The following is a 13,984-nucleotide window of genomic DNA, read 5'->3' as shown; positions in this document are numbered from 1 at the left end:
TGGTTTCACGTCGCTTCTCATTTATTAATTCAGTCTGTTCTAGGTTGTACAGTTATGAAAATAACAAAACCAAAGCTGGCAGCCCAGGAATATTTACACTTGCTCTCATGTAGTGAGGTCACTCTATGTTGTTGCACAGATTGCTTATGTTTGGTACCACAAGATGTTTGTAATTCAGACAAAATCGGACAGATTAACAATTATATGTACAGCAAAATAAAAGGGGAAGTCATTCAAGTATCAAAATACAGAGACAAAGATTAAATAACATTTTTATTACAATTCAGTCCCAATGCCACACCATTAGCAACAACACTTCTGCGAACTGCATCTGACAGTCAGTCTGCAGGCCTGGGCATCTCAGAAACTGACGGAGCTCAGACTAGCTTTCTGCCGTGTTGGCGACTGCAGCTGCGCTTGCTGCCTGCTCACCCTGAGGCTTCTCGAGGACTCCCCCTAGAGTCTGAGGCTGAAGGCCAAGAGGGACGTGGAGGCATAAGTTACAGATGGAGAGCCTGCCGGGAGGGAAGTCCTACTGCCCAGAGGAGCTGGCGAGCAGGAAGGAGGCGAGCAGCGAGCCTGCGGCCGGCGACGAGTGCTGACCCCACTTCCAGTCCCGCCTAGACGGGCTCCCGCACGACTCAGAAACGCAGCAACAGGGCAGCCACATCGCGTGACCTGCACTCAGAGACATGCAGAAGCAGGGGCTTTTCCACTTGAAGCCTGTCCTTAAAGTTATAATATTCCTTTCTAGGGAAGGCAGAGTACCTGCCCCGGAGGAGGAGTGAAAAAGAAAGGCCTAGTCCTTTCCTCTCTTGACTATTCAGAAATAAACCAATCTCAAAACAGAACCCACAGCCAGAGCAGACCAGCCAAGGCTTCCAATAAGAAAACACCCTGAATAAATAAAGAAGATATAGCAGCTTCGAGGGGAGGAACACCTATGTATGACTTAAAAACAAAAAGACAGCTTGAGGAGCTCATTGTAGTGTCTACAAAGTTTCTGCTGGGACCTGCCACCTATCGAGAAGCCTACGCGGTGAGACCCGGCCTTGCTCAGGAGGGAGGAAGGGCACCTGCACGAGCGCCACAGCAGGAGCGGCACCGGCGACCCACCCATCTCAGGCTTCCTTGTCACTGCCGGGGGAGGGGGGGCGCAGCGGAAGCTGATGGGAATCCTTGAGGCCCTGGAAGAGGCAGGAGAAGTCAGACTCCCAGGGCTGAGGTCCCTGTTTAGTACTGAGCAGTGGAGGATCACCTGCCTCTACTCCGGAGGGGCGACTCCCATGGCCTGCAGCCCTGGCCGGCTCAGCAGGGAGGAAACCCACAGGGCCCTGCTTTCAAATGTGTGCCCCAGGGCACTGTCCCTGCACGCACACACCAGCAGAGAAGGTCTGTTCGCAACCTTTGCTGGGAAAGAACAGCACTGCTGAAGCCTGGAATGTGGATCCTGGGATCAGACTGCACCTGCCAGCAAAGCCTGCGGTCTGCCTGCCGAGGGGCCCCGGGAGGAAACGTCCTCTCTGCTCCTGCTCTGGAAGGTACTGGACATGCAGCTGACCTGGCTCTGCCTCCCAGCCACACGGGAATTAGACCCTTTGTTTCTACTGTTCTCTAGGAGGAGGAACACATCAAAGTTAAAAAAGCAAAGCAAGCCAGCAAGAGGGCTTAAGCGGCAGTGGTGTACCAGGACGCCAGCCTGCCCTGAAGGCCACACTGGGGGAGAATCAAATTGTCACCTTATTTAGCCTTCTCTACACTTGGAGCCAGGGATGAGCCGAGCAGCTGAAAATGCAACAGTCAAACCAATAATTCAGAGAATGAGTGAGTCCTGAACACACACATCTGACTAGACAAATCACAAACTGGCAGGTAGCAATCTTAGCTGACCTACCCATTAATGCCCAAAACAAAGCTGCTTTTTCTCCTTTCTCACTCAACTCAGGCAGTCTGAGGTCGCAGAGAGCTCACGGGCCAGGCAGTCCAGGGCAGTGCTCTGACTCGGGCAGGTCAGAGACCAGGGGCGGCCCGGCGTACCAGGGGCTGGCTCAGACTTCACGGGACCAGGAACTGGTCGCTCATCTCCATTTGACCCCTGGACCTTCACATGTGGAACCTTAGACACGGACCGAAGCCTTTACTTTTGCCAGGTGCCCCTAAGGCTGCGTTCTTACTGCGGAAAGAGGCTGTGTCCAGCTCTAGATGGGGACACGCTATCGTGCCACTCATAAGAAACAGCAGCTAACTTGGGTGGGTTTGAGCAGCAGACTCTGACAAACCTCCTCAGTTCTGCCCCTGCGCCTGCTGCTTTCAATTCACTGCAGGCCCTGCCTTCTCTTCAGCCCTCCAGACCATGCCAAGATCCCATCCCCAGGACAGAGGGCTGGACAGACTGGCCTCTTAGCCAATCTCAGGTCCCCTGTCCTCTGACCCTATGGCCATTTGTCTCAAGATTGGCAGTTTAACCTAGAGGTTTGAGCTGAGTGTTAAAAGTTCATTTTATAAAAAAAAATTTTTCTATTAAAAAATATGTTCTGGACAAGTCACTTCTTGACCCTCTGGAGTGCCAGTTCTGTCTGCTAGAGGCCTGGAGTGCTTCTCTGCAGCCAGGGCAAGGCTCGCTCTGTAAGACCTGGTGGTGGCAGGCCCAGGCCAAGCAGCTGAGAGGAGGTCCTAGGGCAGAGGTTGGGCCTGGGTCTTCAAAGCTGCAGGTGAGATGGTGGTGGTGGCGGTGGGAGCCTGTGCCCCCCACGGCTGTTTCCGCAGCACAGTCGGTTCCTCAGTGGCTCAGCTTGGCAGAAGCAAACACAACGGGGGGAGGAAAGGGTTAACCAAAGGGGCCTGCAGAGGGTGGAGGGAACTGAAAGGAAACCCAGGAGCAGACAGAAGTCCCTCACGGCCTCCCCTGAGTGCCCTCGGTGGCCTGCTCCGAGCACCCCCGGCTCACTGCCGCCTCTGGCTCAGTGTCTGCTCGAGAAGGCACAAGGACAGGCCGGCAGGCAGGAGGACCCACCCTGGTTTATCAGCTTGGGTTTCAACTCTAGAGCATTTGCCGGAACTTCCTGGCTTTCCTACTGGACTATGCAACGTTTGCACTGCTTCCTAGCGGAACGGCTGCTTTGCTGTCTCCCACCGTCTAAGCTGACCTGCCCACGCCAGAGAATATGCGGCTTCTTCAAAGCCTCGACTCCATGGTCCCCGCTGCTGAACTGCTTTGAGGTGGTGGAGTGCACAGCCTCCCCTCTCTGAGGAGTCGAGAGGCTGAGGGCAGTGATCAGGGAAGGGGCCAGGTGACGGCTGACTATCTTTGATCCCCACACTGTGGAGAAGTGTCAGAAAGCTCCTGGAGGACAACGGAAGTTGCTCCATCCAGGTCCCTGTCCTGGAGCAGCTCCGTTCTGTGAGGAAAGAGGGTTTGCTGTGTGTGCAGGGCAGAGGCCTCCCTCTTGCTGGGTCCTATAGAAAGGCCTTCCTCCTTGATGGGCCAGACTCCAGAGCCAGCCTTGTGACTCACTGATGAAGACAGGAGGGCTGACCACGTACATGCCATCCACTCCTCGGAGTGGAAGACCCATCAGGACCTAGAAACGAGCTGCGTGGAGCCAGCCTGAGGGTGTTCAGATGCTCAGAGCCCCATGCTTTGGAGTCAGGCATGTGCCCAAGGGCCTGGCACAGAGCTTGGGCCCTCACAGAAAGCAGTCTGACCCTGGTCAAGCTACATCGCTGAGCTCAGGGTCTCCCAGGGGGAGGCCAGCACCTTAGAGCAGAGGAGGAAAGGACAGGACCGCAGGCCAGCTGTGGGCAGAGCGCAAGGGGATTCTGGCACCGGGTGGTCACAGTGGTTGGTTGTATCAGGAAAGGTGCGGACAGACAGTTAGCTCTTGGCAGCTGCACCTGGCTGTGGCTCAGCACAGGAGACAGGGGAGGACAGCCGACAGGGAGCCCAGGGAGCTGGCACTGGCGCTGTTTAGACTCTGTCGAAGACCGCCCTGGCCTCAGGTTCACAGTGCCTGCCCGCTGAGGCTTCCTGGGCGCAACGGGCCCCCTTAGCCCTCTTGGTGCCCACCTCAAAGGCAACTCACCCCCCCACGCTGTCCTCACCCAAGGGGGGTATTCACAGTGTCCGGTGGTGTTAGGTACAAGCTGTGAGTGTGCAGTGTCTAGAGCTGCTGCCCAGGAGGAGAGCAGTCCCAGTAGGGGTGGGGCCTTGGCATCAGCAGCTGGAAGGAGAGTTGAGAACAGCAGAAAGATCGGATGGCAAGGCACAGTGAGACTAGTGGAGACAGGGAGTGGGTGGTTAGAAGATAGTGGTCTCATACTTGGTGCTGAGGCTCCGCTTAGAGTCTGGTTTGGGGTCCACAACCCAGGAGACGCTGGCATGGGACTGGGCATCTGGGTCCATATCGGCTGGTTCCAGCTGCCAAGGAAGAAGGGTGAAGAGTCAGGGAAGGCTGTACCTGTCGGGAGCGAGAGGGCCTAGCTATCCCTTCCGCCCCCCGCCAGACATGCTGGTGTTGGCACCCCGGGAGGGGCAGCCCTGGCTCTCCTCAGCCAAAGACCAAGCTCCCTGGGGGTGGGGTGGCAGAAGTGACACCCTCCCTGCAGCATCATGGGAGGGCCACCTCTGGGCCTCACCAGGGGCGACCTCCCCCACGGATCTCTTAGAGCAGCTTGGTTAAAGGAGCCCTGCCCTGCCCGAGCATCGCCTGCTCAGCCCCAGACCTGTTCACGGAGGCAGGAAGAGGGGGCAGGGGCCTGGAAACTACAAGCCTCAGGTTCCTCTGGCAGGTCCAGAGAGGGCACCCTGGGCAAGACCACAGAGGGGACCCCCGACCTCTGTGGAGAGGAGGACACATAGCAGCAAAACAGAAGGCTAAAGCACAGACAGGGATGGCAGGAGGGCAGCTCAGGAAAGAAGGCCAGGCAGGCAGAGAGGGAGGGGCCACGAGTCTCAGGAAGCTCACGTCGCTTCAGGGAGACTGACACAGACAGCAGGAGGTGTAAAGACCTTGACTCCAGGACTAACAGACCGCAGCGGTAGGTAAGAAGGACGATGGGTGGTGCAGGTGTGACAGTAACAACAGCGACTATCAGGGGGCAGCGGCACCTGGGGTGCAGAGCAAAGCAGACACAGACACGGGGCCACGTTACTGGGGGCCTGCCTGTGGGCTGTGTGGGTGAGCCTCGCGAGGGAGAGAGCAGGCAGCCTGGGCGTGAGAGCTGCCCACCTCAGGTTAGGGGGCTGCTGCCCTCCTGGGCGAGGACCTCCATGGCGGGCACCTAATTAACCGGGTTGTTTGCTGAGGGGCCAGCTGTCTGAAGTGTGAAAAGCCCCGCTTCATGCCTGGCTCCACCCCAAGCCCTCGAATCCCAGGATCAGGGGGATGGGGAGTCTTGGCGACGGGGCCCACGTACTGCTGACTTCCTCATGCCGACCCGAGGCTTAGGCACCGGTTTGGAAGATTTTGTTTCAATCATCTCAGCCGCAGAGGCCCCCAGGGGCCTGGACTTCTGGGCCTGCAGGGCCAGCTGATAGGCCACCTCAAACGCCTGCCCCAGCGTCAGGATGATCTCGTAGGTCAGGTTCTGGGAGGAGACAGAGCACAACTTAAGCGGCCGGGATTGGGGAGTCGCCTCATCTTTTCCTCTAAACCTGCCCTGGCCTCACGCCCCTGAGCACGGGCTCGGCAGCAGTGGGACAGGGAACAAGAGTGCCGTCCATGCTGCCAGAACACTTGTTTGGAAAACACAAGTTTGTCCCAAGATGACTGATACATTAGGGAACACTCTGAGCATAACACACATGTTGTGTTTCCATTTCGTGCATGATTTCATCAGAGAGAAACACAAGGTGAATGCAAAAACTGCACCCCGCTGACCAAGTTGCCTGGGAATACACAAAACACGCCCATGTCAGGAGGACAGTGAGCCACCCAGCCACAGCTGGAATCTCAGCTTTCTGCTGGATTCCACCACCTCCCGATGATGCACCAGCTGCAACTCTTCCAAGGGCCACCTGGCCGCGCAGCCCTGCACCCTGCTCCTTTCCTGTCCCTCTGGGCTGTCGTGTTCCTCTCTGTTCTGTTTTCTCTCTTTCTAGCTCTCTCTCGTCTTCTTCCTGTCGCACACAGGCTGGTGATAATCCAGGCACATGCCCACAACCAACGTCAGGCCTCTCTCAAGGCAGAGTGCCATGTTTATTATAGTATTTTTGTATTTCTTAACCATTTAATATGAATATGACAGTGCTAACATTTTTATTGGTTTCTATCTTTTTTTTTTAACGTGTCACTGACAAAGTCGCCAAGTGCTGGGCCCCAGCTCCCCTCCCCATAGACCCTGGGATTACTGTGTGGTTTGAGGAACACGGCCACCTCTAGCAGCACGTACGTTGTTACAGCAGAACTGACTGACGTGGAAAATGTCAGCTACGGGTAAAGGTGCCAGGAATGACAAGCACTGGGTGGACTACCTCAGTTCATCTTCAAAACAACCCTGCAAAGTTGGTCACATTATATCCCTTTCACAGATAAGGAGCCAGGGAGAGATGACGTCTCTAAGGTCACACAGCCAGCAAGTGGCAGAGCCAGTTGATGGCAGCCCCAGAGCAAGCACTGAGGTCTCGGGCTGGGAAGCCCTGAGACGCCTGTGTTCCAGGAGCCACTGAGATCTGGGAAAGAGCCAGTCCCCCCAAGGGCAGCAGGGACCTGAACAAAAGTCTGGGGGTGAGGAGATGGCCTGGGGCCTTGTCTCAGGGCAGAGGGAGTCCCTGCTGCACCAGCTGTGGTCTTTGCTCCTCCTCTCTCTGTGGGCAGCACATGTGACAGCTCCCCCAGCGGCCCAGTGGCTCCAGAGCCCAGCCTGGGCAGGAATCTGGGAGAAGACAACCTACTGCCAGGAGGGCAGCGCTGCCCCCCAGAGGGAGGAGAGGGCATTTCAGGGAGCCTGCCCGGCTGGAGTGCTGGGGAGTCAGGGCGGTGGGCTGACAGTCTGAGGGAGCCCAGGGCTGTGGCTGACCTAACACTCGGCTAGAAGTGGGAAAACTTCTATCACCAGAAGTGGACAGGTCGTTTGTTCTCTGTGCTTCAGTCTCATTGCTGTATAAAGGGGACTGGACTGGGTGGGTGGCTGCAGGGGCTTCATTCATGAACCAAACATGTGCTCAGTGCCAGCCAGGTACCAGGACAGCACTGCGCTCATTTCAATGCCGGGCCCCCTCCAGCTGAGCCCAGCGGTGGGACTCCACCCACCACATCCACTGTGCTGAAGACATGACAATAGTGATGGCTGGTCTGTAGGTCCTTGGTGATGTAGGCAAAGGTACAGAGGTCCTCCGGGTCCTGGGCCGCGCAGGAAATGTTCCGGATTTCATGCTCCGCGATGACATTCTGCTGGGGAAAGCAGGGTCTGGAATCTCGGGCTCCCTGGGGCTAATCACGACTTAGCCCATCATCACCACCACCTTTCTTTGTCCCGGCCCAGGGCATCAGCCAAACTTTTTGTTTTGCGGGGCTGGGGGGCAGTGTCTAACCTTACCCGATTTAGGTTTGACCACCTTTGACCATGGCAACTGGGGAGTAAAACGTTCACCCACCAGCTCTCCAGTCCCTTTTGCCCTCTAGGGCGGGGACAAGGAGGGAAGGGTAGCAGGAGGGTGGGGGCCCAAGCGTGGGGTCTGGGCAAGTCCTCTGCTCATTAACGGCCTGTGAGCAGGTAAGTGGGGCCGATGGAATCCATGCTGAGGAAGGTGAGCTGTGGCTGTCACTAGGGCGGGGCCCCGGGCTCAGGATATGTGGGCACCTGCGAGACAAGCACCTGGGCTAGGAGTTGGGAACGGGCAGGAATAAAAGGAGCTGGGGACACTCTAGGGAAGACACCCAGCTGGCAGGAGATAGGAAGAGGGGTCCCCTTCCACCAGCAGTGCTTGTGAGCAGCACACCTTGTTGGAGGCATCGATGAACTTGACACCTTTGTACGTGATAGAAAGGATGATGGTGGGGATCTTCTTCATGTGCTCGGTGGATTTCTACAGAAAACAAGAGGTGGCCCTGTAAATGCCCCTTCTCAGGGCTAAGCCCCTTGGATCTCACAGCCCCAAGCCTCCCTTCATCCTCACGTAGTGTGGCATGGCCCAAGTGGCTGCAAGTGGTGCCCCCACTTGATGCCTTCTGTCCTAGCCAGCCCCCCCAACACTCCACTCCACATGGACAACCTACCCGCATCTTGGCACAGGCATCTTGTGTGGATTCTGTCCCTCGCAGATCTTTGATCAACATGGAGCCCAGATACTGTGGGAACGAGCAGTGGCTGGGCTTAGGAAGTCTGCATTATTAGCAGGGGCGACCCAAACAATATGGGACCACAATCGGGTGCTTCCTTCTCCTGATCATTCCCATCCCCCATCCTGGCTGTGGAGGCCCTCCCTTTCCCTTTCTGGCTAAGTCTACCCAGAGGCCCTCCTTTACCCTAGGCACTGGGAGCGTCTGTGGAGCCCCAGGCCAGGCCAGGAAGGGCAGGAAGCAGGAGGCTGGGAGGCGCAGGCTACTCACATTGGCTTCATAACCGCAGGACTCGAAGATGAGCTTCTCTGGCTGGTGTTGCCAACTCTGCACGGGGGCATAGGGGGCAGCCAGGCTGGGGGGCCGAAGGGTCAGCTTGGCCTCACGGTGCTCTTCCTGTAGAACACGCAGGGTCACAGGTCTGCTCGCCCGCCAGAGGAGCTCAGGGGCCCTCTGCCTGGGCCAGCACATCCCAGGGCGAAGAAGGCAGTCACCTCACAGAGTTCAAGGGCCAGGTGGGGAGGGCAGGGGGCAGACAAGCCATTCAAATGCACTGTGGTGGAGGTGAGGCCTATCTACACCAGAGAAGAGGCAGAGAGGCCGGGACCTAAGCCGCCTGAGAGCAGGCTCTGTCGGGAAGGCCCTATGATGTCTGAGATGAGTCTTAATGGAGATGGGAAAAGACTACAACCAGTCTGTGTGGGGAAACATAATGCACCAAGGACAGGGGAGCAGGAGCCAGGTCCCCAGAAGCCTCACAGCCCTGTCACGGCCCCTGGATCTGATCCTGGGGTGGGGGAGAGGAGTCAGGAGGCAGTTCAGGTGTTGAGAGGATGGGGTCCTGAACTAGGCACTGGTAGAAGGATAGGGAGGAGGGAAAAGATTCAGGAAACGGTCATGACTTCCATTCCCAGCAACGTGCAAAAGTCTCTCAATACAGAGCAACTAAAACTGCTGGACAACATGCTCTTTAATCCTGTAAAGTTCATGGCTGTGCTTGTGGAAGGTGAGGGAGATCTCCAGAGGCCAGAAATGAGGACTGGGAGTCCAGGGCAAACACAGAGAGAAGCTGAAGTTCACCCTGAGGGCGATGAGGGACACTCGCCAATCTTGAGTCCACCAGGCCACGATGGGGGACAAGAGACAAGGCCTGGAGTCTGTGCAAGGTAGGAGAGAGGACAGGCAAGCCTTGAATAATCCAGGAGAGAAATACCCCAAGAGGGTGAGCTAGGAATGCTCGACGGCCAGGGCTGCAGGTGGCCCCAGGGCGCAGCGGAGGCTGGTGAGGCTGTGAGGCGGGTGGCACAGCTGAACGTGAGTCTCGCGGCTGTGCCCACCACTGGGCTGCAGAAACGGGGCAGGGAGAAGGGAGTCCGATCCGGACTGCAGCAAGGTGTGGAGTTGAGCACGGGGAGAGAAAGCAGTTCTGGGGAACGGGCCGGGTAGGAAGAAAGGAGCCAAGAAGGGGCCGAGAGTGGGAGAAACAGTAGGAAGCTGTAGTCAAAGAGGAGGCGGTGGATCTGAACTTCTGAGGAGGGAAGTCCCGGCCACATAAGACACAAGGGAGGCCCTAGCAACGACAGCTGGAGTGAGTCATGCAGTCACAGCACGGGAAGCTTGGGGACTGGACCTGGCACGTTCCCGGCTGGGTGGGGAATGCCGGGAGGAGGCTGGTGTCCTCCTCCTGCTCCCGGTGCTGGCACAGGGGCAGTGCAGGGGTCTGGGAGGCCCTGTCCTGCCCAGAGGAATGAGGGGACCCCTGTCCACAGCCCTCCTCCTGCCCCACCTGGATTCTGAAGCGCTCTGCTCGGGAGGGTGCTGCAGGGTCGTGAAGACAGTCATGCCGCCTCCTGCCTGTGTCCCCAGGAGGCAGCAGCAGGTCTGAGGACCGCCCAGTGCAGGAGTCATTCTGGCTCAGGGGGGACGATGTCTGGGAGAGCAAGTCTTGGCACTGCAGCAGGGAGAAGTCCAGGTGAAACTCGGAACCCATCAGGCCAGTCCCGGGGTTGTAGGCATCAGCCAGTCCTCGGGCTGGTTAGGGCCTGGCACCGGCAGGAGAGTTGGTGAGACAGAATGGGCACAGAGCCAGGGACCAATATCAGGGAGGCACCAGACAAATGGTCCGCTGGGACAGAAGCCTGTGGGGAAACTGGCTGCTGGGCCCAGTCTGGGGACAGTCAAAGCAGCCAAATTCTTCCTGGAGCCAGGAAGCCCTGACCACCCAGTCTTGCAGACGAGCAGCCACCACAAGCACCCCCAGTTCACTATCATGCCCCTGGGCCTGGCACGGGAAGAGGGACATTTGTTCAGCTGGGAAGCACTTTCCAATTTATCAAATTTAAAGTCATCTGTCACAATGCATTGCGGGTCTCTGGGGCAGGGGACCAATCCAAAGCTCTTTCTTACAGAGCCCCACCGGTCAGCACCCTGACGCCTCTGAGAGAACGTGACTCAGTCTCCCCAGTGTTCTTATTTGAATGTCAGCTGTACATTTGGCCCTCAGAACCAGTGTGGGCCTCAGCTTTCTCATGCATAAAAGGAGGATACAATAGCTCCGACTGTCTGAGGCTGCTGTAAATGGCCGAGGCGCGGAGGCCTTGCTCAGAGCCCAGCGCCCGCCCAGGGCCGGTCCCCACCAGCAGCTGCCCTTAGCTCTGCGGGTCTGGGGAGACAGCTCACCCCGACCTCGGGCTCACAGGGCCTAACTCGATTCTGCAGCAGGGATGACTTGGCTAGAGCAACAAAGCGCCCGTGAGGTTTTCAAAAGCACAGGTTCGCTTACGCACCCCGCCGCAGGAACCCTCCTTCAGAAGACTGGGGGCGGGGGGGGGGCAGGCAGGGCCTGCGTGCTTGCCAAGCTTTGCCTCAGGTTCACGTCACATGGCCCGAAAGTGGGGCTCTCCTGACCCCCGCCTGCCCCTCGGCTCTGCCACCCTGTGCAGCTGAACTCAACACTCAGCCAAGCGCCCAGCTGTCTGGGGTTTGGATGTTTGTTTTCCCAACATTGTAGTTTCTACTTATTTTTAAAGTGGAGCCTTTGTCACAGGCCATCCCAAGGTTCTCTGATGTAGATGGGAGGCACGTAATTGACAAATAGCGAGCCGAAACAACTCCCCGCTGTGCTCCTCTCTCAGTCTAGGCTCAGGGGCACACTTGGCCCCAGTGAGGGGGGGGGGGTGGTTTCCTCTACGAGGGCACACTGTCTCTGAGGAATTCCTAAAGAATTCTCTTTAATTCCTAACAATATAAAGTACACACATCCCTCTCCATCCCTCCCCAACTCACTCTCAGCTGGGAAAACCTCGGGGGCTTCTGGGGCGGCTCTTCGTAGGGCCGGTCTGCAAGGGAGGCAATGATGCGCTTTCGATGGCCAAGCAGGTGAACCTTTAGGACCTGGGGGCAGGGGAGAGGAGAGAGGTCAGGCGGCGACAGGGCCTACAGGTACCCTCTGACCCACACAGCTCCCCTCACAGGCCAGGCTGGTGGTCCAAGGAAGCTCCTGCTTCAGGAGCAGCCAGGCCAAGCTTGAGTGGAGGCTGTACTCACGTTGACAAGCTCCAGTTCCCAGAGGTTCTTCACAGTGTCAATGGAGCTGTAGCCACTCGACAGAAAGGAATGGACATAGTCCTGCAGCCCGAGGGAGTCCAGCCAGGAGGGCACCGATGGGGGGCTGTTCCCATCATAGCCCAGAGCCTTCACCTGTGGGGTGAGAAGGGGAGGTGGGACTGACATCTCAGCACTCAGAGGACAGGGACCCTGGGGACCCAGGCCCACAGCCCAGAGACTGAGGCTGGGTGGGTATAGGACAGCTGCTGAGGGCCAAGGAGGGGCCCTGTGGGTCTGGGTCCTCAGTACCCAGAGTCCCTCTCCTCCCACAGCCCTTTCTATCACGGCTCTGGGCTCAGCTTCCCCATCTGTGAACCCCATTCGAGGGGTCCCCAGCTGGGGACCACCAGAGCATCCTGGGTCGGGGAAGATGGCCCTATCAGGGAAGGCTGGGTGGGACAAGGGTTTGCAGAAGGCCCCGCTGTGCTCTGACGGGGTCACGGACTGGACCTGGTAGGACAAGAAAATGGTGTGTGCCTGGGAAGTGGGTGTGGGCCTCACCGCTGGGACTTGTTTGTGCTCCCTGAGCAAGAGAAAGGGACAAGGGGACACTGGACTCAGTGCCAGCACAATTTAGGAGGAGAGGCTTGGGCCTATGAGCCCCTGGCCCCCCAGGGAAAAACTGTGCCTCTCCTGCTGCCCTGAATGCCTTCCTGGGGAGGGCCTGATGCCAGAGATCAGCGTGGGCTGGCCTGGTCCTGAGTGAGTCAGGAGAGACCCCACAGGGACTCCAGGGGACAGGCCACGCCCATGGGCCAGGTTCCCATGCCAGGCAGATGCCTGCAGCCCCTCCTGAGGCCAGACCAGGTCCTCGCTGACCCTACTGCTCTGCTGATCTCTGTGGTCTCAGGACTTGGTGAAGAAGTAAACAGGACTCCGTGCTGCCTGCTGGGGCTCCCAGGAGGAGGGGCAGATGTCCCACAGTGATCTGCAGGCCCCAGAGCCAAGCTCCTTCCCTGTGGGTCTAGGTGGTGGTAGGGAGATGGCCCTGGCTCTGGCAAAGGCCGAGGCTGCAGAGCTGTGGGTGGTCACCTTGGGCAGGGACCGTGCAGCCTGGAGCAGCTTCCGCCGGTGCTGTGGGTCACTGATGCCAATCTCCCGCAGGTCTTGCTCTTCCATCACGTTAGACCCCTGAGAGTAGAAACGAGAACATGAGGTCCCTCCTGAACGGATGGCTGGCAGCTACCTGAGGGCATCAGGGTGGCCTTGCATGGCCCCTTGTCAAATTCTCCTCCTTTGCCACAGGCACCAAGAGGGAGTGGAGACCTGGGACTCCCCACGGAGGTAAGCCAGGCAGCAAGAGCCCTGTGCAGGCAGGAGACCGAGGTAAGCAGCAGACACGTCTGCCCAGGATGCCTGCTCTGTGAGCTGAACAGTGCTGGGGCTCGTACCTGGTCCAGGACAGACAGGGCCGAGAGGGGCATGTGCCCAGACCCGGCCACCAGCTCTCGCGCACCTCTGAGTGTATGTGCCTTTCTCCGGGGAGCAGCTTCTACCAGCATCCAAGGTGGAGAACAGGTGGGCCACTCTCGGCCTTCCTGGCAGACATGCCTTTATCATTCCAAGGCTCTAAGAGCCACCTCGGCAGACGGGCAGCTGGTGGCGGGGGGAAGCACCATCCCTCTCCTTTGAGGAGCCAGGGCGGATGGTCAGAAAACGCTTCCCTGCCCAGCTGAGGAGTGAGGGTCAGAGCTGAGCCCACGGGGGGCAGTTCTCCCCAACATGCACTGACCCCGACAGGGCAGCTGGTGGAGAAGCTGACGGAGCCCCACTGCTCAGCGCCGAGCATGGCGGTGAGAGGAGGATGGCGGGTGTCCACTGCTGACTTGCTGTGTGACAGGGACTGAGAACTTTCCCATGAGCCACCCTATTTCACGCTCACAACCTGTGCATTAGCTTCTGTTCTAACCCTCGTTTTACAGATGAGGCAACTGAGGCACAGAGAGGTCAGAAACTTGCCTGAGGTCACACCTGGAGTGGTGGAGCTAAGATCTGAGGCAGTCAAACTGGACTCCCTGCTCCTAACCCCTATGATGGTGTCTTTTATTACCCACAATAATGTCACGAGATAGCTTTTTTTCAGATTACGATACACAAAA

At 57.9% G+C, this 13,984-nt stretch overlaps 1 protein-coding gene across 23 annotated transcripts in view; it reads right to left on the bottom strand.

The window, feature by feature from the left end:
* The window catches only part of ANKS1A (ankyrin repeat and sterile alpha motif domain containing 1A), a 178,517-nt gene continuing 164,533 nt past the window's right edge, over nt 1-13,984 (bottom strand). For 10 of the 23 annotated variants that reach the window (XM_070585880.1, XM_070585887.1, XM_070585892.1 and 7 more), the window contains 10 exons: nt 12,918-13,016; nt 11,826-11,978; nt 11,565-11,672; nt 10,066-10,230; nt 8,550-8,675; nt 8,217-8,288; nt 7,940-8,026; nt 7,251-7,388; nt 5,416-5,586; nt 4,156-4,417 (listed from right to left, as the gene is read on the bottom strand). In XM_070585880.1, the coding sequence (XP_070441981.1) occupies nt 4,298-4,417; nt 5,416-5,586; nt 7,251-7,388; nt 7,940-8,026; nt 8,217-8,288; nt 8,550-8,675; nt 10,066-10,230; nt 11,565-11,672; nt 11,826-11,978; nt 12,918-13,016 (1,239 nt within the window). In that variant the 3' untranslated portion in view covers nt 4,156-4,297. Of the gene's footprint in view, nt 4,418-5,415; nt 5,587-7,250; nt 7,392-7,939; nt 8,027-8,216; nt 8,289-8,549; nt 8,676-10,065; nt 10,231-11,564; nt 11,673-11,825; nt 11,979-12,917; nt 13,017-13,984 lie in introns of all 23 variants that reach the window. The other 13 variants (XM_070585879.1, XM_070585890.1, XM_070585885.1 and 10 more) reach the window with 5 other exon arrangements.

This window comes from Equus przewalskii, chromosome 19 (assembly GCF_037783145.1).
Source record: "Equus przewalskii isolate Varuska chromosome 19, EquPr2, whole genome shotgun sequence".
NCBI classification, from domain to species: domain Eukaryota; kingdom Metazoa; phylum Chordata; class Mammalia; order Perissodactyla; family Equidae; genus Equus; species Equus przewalskii.
The sequence above is the reverse complement of the archived record's forward strand: the minus strand, read 5'-3'. Positions and strand labels throughout refer to the sequence as shown.